At 41.7% G+C, this 8,933-nt stretch overlaps 1 protein-coding gene across 1 annotated transcript; it reads left to right on the top strand.

Annotated features, from left to right (window-relative positions):
* The first annotated feature begins 1,114 nt into the window (after positions 1–1,114).
* On the top strand, positions 1,115–8,080 carry NXT2 (nuclear transport factor 2 like export factor 2). Its single transcript, XM_044911720.1, has 5 exons — positions 1,115–1,215; positions 2,200–2,287; positions 3,288–3,374; positions 4,903–5,047; positions 5,929–8,080. The coding sequence occupies exons 1-5, from the start codon at positions 1,115–1,117 to the stop codon at positions 6,108–6,110; spliced, it is 603 nt and encodes a 200-aa protein (XP_044767655.1). The 3' UTR covers positions 6,111–8,080.
* Positions 8,081–8,933: the final 853 nt, after the last annotated feature.

Genomic DNA, 8,933 nt, shown 5'->3' with positions numbered 1-8,933 from the left:
GGGAGAGAGGGGAGGGGAAGGGGGGAGGGAAGTAGAAGGAAGGGGGAGGGGAGGGGAAGGGAGCAGAGTGGAAGGGAGAGGGTGGAGGGGAGGGGAAGGAAGCAGAGTGGGAGGGAGGGGGAGGGGAGGGGAAGCGGGGGAAGGGAGCAGAAAGGAAGGGGAGGGGAGAGCGGAGAGGAGGGGAGGGGAGCAGAAGGGAGGGGGAGAGAGCACAGAGAAAGGGAGGGGGGAGGGAAGAGTGGGTGGGGAGCAGAAGGGAAGGGGGAGAAGGGGAAGGGAGCAGAAGGGAAGGGGGAGAAGGGGAGGGGAAGGGAGTGGAAGGGAGACGGGGGAGGGGAGGAGAGCAGAAGGGAGGGGGGAGAAGGGAGGGGGAGCAGAGCAGAGCAGAAGGGATGGGGGAAGGGAGGGGAGGGAAGTGGCAGGGAGGGGGGAGAAGGGGGGGATGGGGGAAGGAGGGGTGGGGAGGGGGAGAGGAGAGGATCGGAGGAGAGGGGAGGTAGGGAAGAGAGAAGTTGCTTTAAAAAATGAGCAGAATTGAGCAAGTTACTTGGAATTCCTCTGTAGTTCATTAATATTTTGTTTATTGTCTAGCACTCCCATTACACTGTGAACTTTACGAGGATATGAATCATGTATATTTTATTTACCACTCTATATCCAGAACCTTGCATAATGTGGTAGTCCATACTAAGAGTTCATTATTTTTTGAATGAACAAATGAATTAGGATGATGGGGGGGGTGCTAAAAATAAAGATTCCAAGAATTCGAGCATAGATAACTGAAAGGATACAGAAGATTGGACATGCAGAGGAAATGATGAGTTTAAATTCTGGACTCTATGAGTTTGAGAAGACTGTAGCGCATTCTGGTGTTCATATATAGCAAAATTCCATATGCGGAACTGGAGGTGGGGGGTGCTGGAGATGTGTATGAAGATTCATTAGCATACGGGTAGCAGTTGAAGTCACGTGGGAGGAGGGATGTTTTAAATAAGAGACAGCCCCCGGAAGTGACGCCAGTAAGAGGGGGGCAAAGGAAGAAAGCGGATAGGTTTGCAGTTGAAGGTGGTCTGAACGGCGGCGGAGAGCTGGGGGGGCAAAATACCGTTGAAGTATGAGAAAGTTCAGGAGAGACTGCTCTCATGGCGGAGACTCAGGAAGATACCATCGAAGAAGGGACTATGCTGATGAGGAGCCACATACCAGTTATTCCTGGTAAGACTATAGAGATGGCTAATTGATTTGACCACCCAGAATGTGTTGGTGCCTTTGAGGTGAACGGTTATTAAAGGAGGCTAGAGAGTGAAATCAGGTTGTAGTGGTAGTTAAATCGCTTGGGCTTGAACCCTAACTAGTTTGTGACCCTGAACAGGTTACTTAATAACATTTTGCCTTAGCTATAAACTGGAGATGATTATCTCATAGTGTTATTGAAGTAATAAGTGAATATGGATTGAAATGCTTAGGAAAAGTACTTTGCTCGTGGTCACCACGCAATAAAATTTTAGCTGTTGTTAGAGTAGGTTGGAGAGGGTGGTGAATGGTAATGTATACTAATCTTCATTTGAAGTCTGAGACAAAAACCGCATGTGCATGCTAGAACGAAGGAACTTGATAAGCCTTTACTTATGAATAGCAGATAACCAAATCTGTGATTTGTGAATAATTTTAGGAATGCTACTGAGACCGTTGGGATTCAGTTCAGTGAGGCTAGATTCTTCCAGAATGTTCCGGAACTTTAAACCGTTCTCCACCAGTCATGCGCAGTGTGGTTGCATACTTCGCCAAACTCCACCCCTTTTTCCTATAGGCTACAGATCTAGTAGGTCTTTCCTCGCGTCTCTCATTGGTCTTCGGCTAGCCTTGGCCCCGCCTCCTGGAGCAAAGAAGCCCCCCTATTGGGCCGTTTGGATGATCTTTGCTTGTCCCATGTCCCTGGGAAAATGGATACTTTTGGTTAGAGTATCTAGTTTATGAAAGCCGAGGATTTTTTTCTTCCCAACGCAGTAGATAAATAGCTAACAAACGAATACAGGAGGCAGATGGGAGGGTACGGTCGGAACTGAAGGAAGTGTACTTAAGGTTGGAACATCGGGGTGCTTTTAACAACGGACCGAGCTACTTCCGGGAGAGAATGGGCGGGTAGAGAATTCGGCGTTTGGCGGGTTTAGCTGTCTTCCTAAATATTTGGTCCTGCAGCAGCCAAGAGCGCCCGACACGTGAGGAGGTAGTGACGCCGCCACTGCCAGAAAAGGCTGCTTCGGGCTCGCTCATGGCCACGTCTGTGGTGAGTGCCGGGGTCGCGGCAGGGTGCCGGGGCGCCGCGGCTCGGGCAGCTGAGGGGAGGGGCGCTGGGGCGGGCTGGCTGGTGGTCACGTGGTCCAGTGGCGAATCAGGGCCGGGCCCGCTGGGCTCCGGGGGCGGGACTCGCTCTCTGTAGCCCCTCTTGGTCCGTAGCCCACCTATCCCCCCACCGCCACCCCAGCTCCCGGCGTCTGTGCAGTCGCTTTCGGATGCTGGAAAGGACCCCGAGATGGGAACTGGCGAGAGGCGGGAATGTTGGCTTCTGTTTATGGCTTGCGATCTTTTATTTTATTCTCCCTTATTTCCCTCTACAAATAACTTTCGGTCACCTGACAGAAATGAAACGGATTCTTAATTCAAATAATAGGCTGGGTTCAGTGAATGGCCGGGGAAAAGGTACTTATTAATCATTCGGCAGGAGAAAACCCCAACAGCATTTCTCGTCTTCGGTTCTGCAGTTCTTTGCAAACGCCGGTGAATTTTTTACGTAATGTGAGCAAGTTTCCTAAGTATGTAGTTTTTCAAGTATTTCATTGGCCTTTATTTCGTAGTCTTATTATAATTTTCCCCACGGAGCAACTCCTTGTCATAACTTCTGATTCAGCGCTCCATCCCCCGCCTTTTTAAAGGTTCAGACCACATCATTTTTATTAAGGTGAATGTTTTGTAAAATATTGGAAGCCTACAGTACTTACAGCACCAGTTACCAAGCAAAGATTATCAATTCCCATTTGAAATGAGAAAAAATTCACTGAAGAGGGATGAGTGTGTCCCAAATACACGTACTTTAAAATGGGGGAAAATGTAAAAACTGGAAACTCTTGAGCCCTGAACTTTATAATGTCCAAATTTATATAGAAGAATATGGACTGTGTATGGAGCTACAAAGTGATTGAAATAAATGCTCAGGTTTTGTTGGTGGGTTTGTGTTTGTTAGGAGTTGGAGGGGTGGGTAATGTACACGTCTAAATTTTTTCTCGTAGGATTTTAAGACTCATGTAGATCAGGCATGTAGAGCTGCTGAGGAATTTGTCAATATTTACTATGAGACAATGGACAAAAGAAGACGGGTGAGTGTTATAGACTCTACTACTCTTTGTTAAGTACCAGGGGTTTTTTGTTTTGTTTTGTTTTGTTTTTTCTTAGCCAGCCCTTCATCCGACTTGCATAAGTGATCATTGTGGACTTGTTCTTTAAAAGTGCATTGTTTAGAGAAGGATGGGTATGATATTATGGAAGTGCGAGCTCTGGGATCCTGTCTCAGCTTTGCATTTACCTAGCTCTGTGACCTTGGGCAAATTGCTAACCTCTCTTAACCTCATTTTATTTATAGGGTGGTAAATGGCAAGTAACTTACTGCACTTTGACATGGGGCTTGACATATGTTTACTTAAATATGTTACCTTTTTTAATCCCATCATTCAGCCAGTATGCTTAAAAAAAGCATTAGTGCTAGTGAAGGAGTCTGACATTATAGGGAACATTCCTTGATTTGCTCGTTTAATTTCCTATATTAGTAATTTCTGATTAAAGCTCACAGCTGTAGTTAGCACTCACAAATAGGATCCACATGGCTTGGATACTTTTAGTTTTCAACAGAGCAAGTTCTCTTGTCATCAGCTTTTTTGTTGTGATTTATCCCTGAGTCATATCTTCTAAGTAATTGTTTCAGTATGTGCTGGAGTCTTGCCTAGGTCTCTTATCGGCATAGGACTGCTTTAGAGAGCTTTCTTTATGCTGCAGGTACAGAAGTTAATCTCACAAAATTTCTATTTTTTTTTTTAAGGCAGAAGATAAAAGAAGTTTCTGGTACTGATGTTTGACAAGGGACCTGACAATGGATGTTTGTTGTGTCTTGCTGCTTTCAAAAATAAAGTAGCAAAAAAAAGGCAACATAGTTTTATTACCAGAGTCAAGATAAGGGGCTGGTCTTTTCATCCAAGTGAAATTTTAGGATTAAGCAAATAATCTGTCCTGTGACATGCTAACCTCCTGTGACTGACTCCTGTGCCTAAGGGGTTAACTGTTGAATTCTGCCTTATGTGGGGCCTTAACTTACATGACTTAGCAAAGACTCTGCACTAGCAAGTACTTGTGATTCTTTTGAACAAAATACTGTGTTTGAGTAGTAGTAAAAGAAATTCTTCCTAACACATACGACATTAAATGGTTCAAACATTCGATGATTCACATGTACGTAAGCACTAGAGTTGGAGTGTCTGGGTAGGACCCGATTGACAACTTTAATTCTCAGAATTAAAAACTGGAGGGAGACTAAACCTGGTTCGGGGCTGCATGTGCCTGAAACTCATAATCATTTAATTCATTTTAACAAACAGAAAGCAAAACTTCAAAACCCTCTTCCAGTTTGGATGCAAAGTGTTTTTGTGGCTGAAGTAAAATCATCTCTGTTAAAGCCAAGATTATGAAGCAGACCTTCCTTGCTCACATTATCTTCCAGCGGGAGGGTCAAGGAGATGGAGGTGGAACTATGGAAGTGTTTATATGCCACCTGTAACCCTTTGATCCATTTCTCTAAAATGCTTCCCCAGAAACAAAAATCTTTACCTTTTTTTTTTCTTTTTTTTCCTCTTTAAGGCACTAACCAGGCTGTATCTGGACAAGGCCACTTTAATATGGAATGGAAATGTTGTTACAGGGCTGGAAGCCCTAACTAATTTTTTTGAGATGTTGCCTTCTAGTGAGTTCCAGGTCAATATGTTAGATTGCCAACCAGTGCATGGTAAGATCACATTCTTTCAACTTCTTTTGTTTTCCTTTAGTGAGCACTGAGCTTGACTGCCAAAAGCAGCAAGCAGCTTGTAGCGATAGAAATAATTACTTTTTGGAACAAGTTAAAAACGAAAAATTCAGTCAGATCAAAGTTTTGGTGTTCTTTTAGATGCGTCTAATTCCAGAGGACCACTAGTAGGTTTTGTTGGGTAATATGATTATGGTTTATTAAAAATGAATGAGAAATTGAGGTTCAATGTGCTTTTGGTTGATGGGAGAGGACTAATTATCTATTGTCCCTGAAGAAACAGCTGCCTTTTGTGCCTTGAAATGTTTCCAGAGAAAAATTATAACAATTTCTGGTTAATGTTACTATCTTACAACCTCCTAAAATTTCACAGAAGAAACTTATTCTGTTATGGGGAAAAAATGATTAGGCAAGAAGGAATTTGATTCAAGGTAGATTGATGCGATATGTAAGATTGACCTCTAGGTGGGGTCCTAAGCGTCAGAAGTAGTAGTTTAGGGTGATTTTTTTCCCTCTTTCATAGTTTTTGAAAAGAACAATAACTTAAGGCAGAGTAAGAAAAAGCTCTTTTAGAAGCCCAATGAAGTATTAATAAATACGGAAACCAAATGGTCCTGTGTTAGATATAAGCTCTTCATTTTGAAACTTTAGAGTCCCCAGACTCCTTCTGGACTGAAAATAATTTTAATATGCTTTGAAATGATAATTCAGTTTTCTGCCTTTGGGTACGCATGCTCAAGATAAAGAAAGTTTATGAAACTTGTGTGTGTGTGTTAAGTTAGAAGCAATGTCGTTTAAGCCTGAAAATCTGCTTCTTTAGAGATAGAAACTGTGACCTCTTCTCTTTTTTTATGTGGGTAAAGAGCAAGCTACTCAGGCCCAGACCACAGTTCTTGTTGTGACCAGTGGAACTGTGAAGTTTGATGGAAACAAACAGCACTACTTCAACCAGAACTTCCTGCTGACTGCCCAGGCAACTCCTAACAACACCGTGTGGAAGATCGCAAGTGATTGCTTCCGTTTCCAAGATTGGGCTAGTAGTTAAAAGGGGGCAGAAGTCCATTCTTGTTTGGTCCATTAGTTCCAGCAACATAAATTTATGTGAAGTAGTTCATTTTATTGTGGAAGCACTATAAACTGATATGTGCTGAAACTCTGTTTTCTTTAATACTTTTTTATTCCTAGCAGCACCTTTTCTAGCAGCTGCCCGTTTGGATTGTTGCCCTTAAGAGCTTTAATGCTAGTTTTTTACATGCCTTATATACATTTCACTAATGACATTCTTGTGGTAATATTGTACACATGGTCTCTGTATTAACATACGCACTGTGAGCCCAGCCTATTGCAAAAATGAAACCCTTTTCTAATACTATCTATGGGATATCAGCACAACATAACTCTCTGGGAGGAAGTGGAGTTTTTTTGTTGTTGTTGTAGCTTAATTTTTTAGTAAGACACATCCCTATTTTCAGTAAATGCTGGTAATGAAGTTTTAATATAAGGCTTATCCAAATCAGTTCAGTGAAAACATTACTAACTTAGGTTTGCATAGCCGCTCTGACACATTAGCATGTAGAGATGTTCAGTAGTCTTTTTTCGCGTTAAGTAATTGTTTCATGTAGGCATGTTTTCTTATGGAGTGAATTAATCTACTAAAAAGTTCCGAGTTAATACTTGAGTATTACTCAGTGGTTTAAAAGCAAAACTACTTAAGATTTTTCTTGGCAGCTCCAAGTTTATAACTTTAGGTAACGAATGGTAGTGGCAGTAATAGCTTTAATGGGAGAATGGGGAGTGAGAAATGGAGAGGATCCAAGGTGGGCCAAAAGTTAAGGAGGGTGGCCAAATGGTAAATTTTTGGTACTTGTTTTCTACCTCCTAAAAATGTAGCCTATTTTTAGGATTTAAGTCATAAATTATCCTTGCCAAATGGTCCTGAGTATCACTTTTGTTCAAAGAATGCTTTTGAAAGGTTTTTCCCGTGCACCTCATACTTTTCACCAATCTACGTCTCAAATTTATTCAAAAACTTCTGGGGGTAAGATGTCAGTAATAATGCTGACCCTGCAGGGTCTGACAGGAAAGTGGGAAACAAAGCCATTGCTATCTCTTCGGGACACCCTTAGCTTCTAAGTCTTCCATGTGAACTTCAGGCCAAAAGTCTCCTATGTATTACCCATCCCCCAAAGTTAAGTGATTTATTCTCTGTGTTTTACACTGTCAACTGCATTTTCTTTCTTTTCTTATTTGAACTTAAAATTATTTAATTTGATGATTCGTTCTTCTGTTGAGCAAATAGAACTGTTTTAAAGCATGTTCCTGTCATGTGGCTAGCTCTTGGTCTTTTTAAAGAGAAAATAGGGGACAGCAGATTTTCATAAGCTCCTAGGCTTCAAAGGAACAACTTGATTCCTGTTCCATCTCAAAATCTAAAGGGAAAAAGCTAGCTTTGGTTTTTGTTAAACTTTAAATTTTTCTCCATTCTTGTGTTTATTGTTTCAGTGTTTTTAAGATAAATGTGCCAGCTTCGTTTCTCCATTGCACCTCAAAGTTACGGTTTCTCATCACTTATTCTGAAAACCAGCAATTCATTTACTCTTGCCCCAAACGACACATTTTACTTCTGATGTGTTAACAGAATAGAATTAAATATGGGAGAATGGGGTGGAACCAAAATGTAGCCCTCACTCTCTTGTAGTACTGATCAAAACTTCCACGTTCTAGTCTACTCCAAGCGAGCTCATTCCAACTTTGGATTGGCCGTCTAATCCTACACCTTGAGCAGCAACAGGCAGTACCCGAACACTGGCCTTTCCCTTGTAGAGAACGGTCTCAAGTAAAAGCTGCACATAACTAGCAATAACTGAATTGAGCGGTTATATTATATGTTTTAAGACTTCTATATACATTGCTTTTTCCAAACTCTGTAGAACTTTTAAATGGCTGGAACTACTCTTGTATGGACTAAGACTGTATTTTTGACATGATATTTTTGTAACTTGAAAAAATAAAATAAAATTTGCCTTGTGACAAGTTTTCTCAAGCTTGTTTTAAGGTCTTTTGATTTTTTTTTTTTTTTTTTTTTTAAGGCTCGAGGTAGTTTCTTTACAAGAGGAAGTTTTTCAAATTAAAAAACACGCACGTTAGGGCGCCTGGGTGGCTCAGTTGGTTGGGCGACTGCTTTCGGCTCAGGTCATGATCCTGGAGTCCTGGGATCGAGTCCCACATCGGGCTCTCTGCTCGGCAGGGAGCCTGCTTCTCCCTCTGACCCTCCCCCCTCTCATGTGCTCTCTCTCTCTCATTCTCTCTGTCTCAAAAAAAAAAAAAAAATTTTTAAAAAAAAAAAAAAAAAAACACGCACGTTAGAATGTTGAAAACAGTGGTTGACAACCTGGATTTTTGTCTTTTCTCTAGCCCACCTTGTTCTTTTCCTATCAAATATTCACACTCGTGAGATCACCTGTTTGAGGGAGCAGTGAGGTTTCCAGTGAGATATTGGAAATTTTAACCTTGAGAAACTTTAGCCAAAATGCTGGATTCAGCTGGCAGTTAAGCCAAAAGACAGTTGGTTTCCAGAAAGAAGGGTCCCATTTATTTCAATTCTCCCTTAAAAATATGTCACCAGGCACTTGGAGAGGAGTAAGAAGAGGCAACAGCCCTTGAAACCAACTACCCTTTTCCATCTCTTCACAGATGCACTTATTTTTCACAATTTAATATCCCTGAAATTGGCATGGATCCTAAATTGATGCCAAATCATAGTTGAATTGGTTTTTTCCCCCCTTTTCTCAGTAGTACCAAAAATACTGGTGAGCCACACAATCAGTGGCATCTTAGATGAGATTGATGAAGTACAGTAATGAGTTGC

Source organism: Neomonachus schauinslandi, chromosome X, assembly GCF_002201575.2.
Source record: "Neomonachus schauinslandi chromosome X, ASM220157v2, whole genome shotgun sequence".
Lineage (NCBI taxonomy): Eukaryota > Metazoa > Chordata > Mammalia > Carnivora > Phocidae > Neomonachus > Neomonachus schauinslandi.
This window is presented reverse-complemented; position numbering and strand designations above follow the sequence as displayed.

Bases quoted from the DNA above. Each gene is read 5' to 3' on its own strand.
- NXT2 (XM_044911720.1), top strand. From the start codon at position 1,115: ATGAGAAAGTTCAGGAGAGACTGCTCTCATGGCGGAGACTCAGGAAGA. The intron at 2,288-3,287 runs GTGAGTGCCGGG...TTTTTCTCGTAG, and splicing joins CGCTCATGGCCACGTCTGTG to GATTTTAAGACTCATGTAGA. The intron at 5,048-5,928 runs GTAAGATCACAT...ATGTGGGTAAAG, and splicing joins AGATTGCCAACCAGTGCATG to AGCAAGCTACTCAGGCCCAG.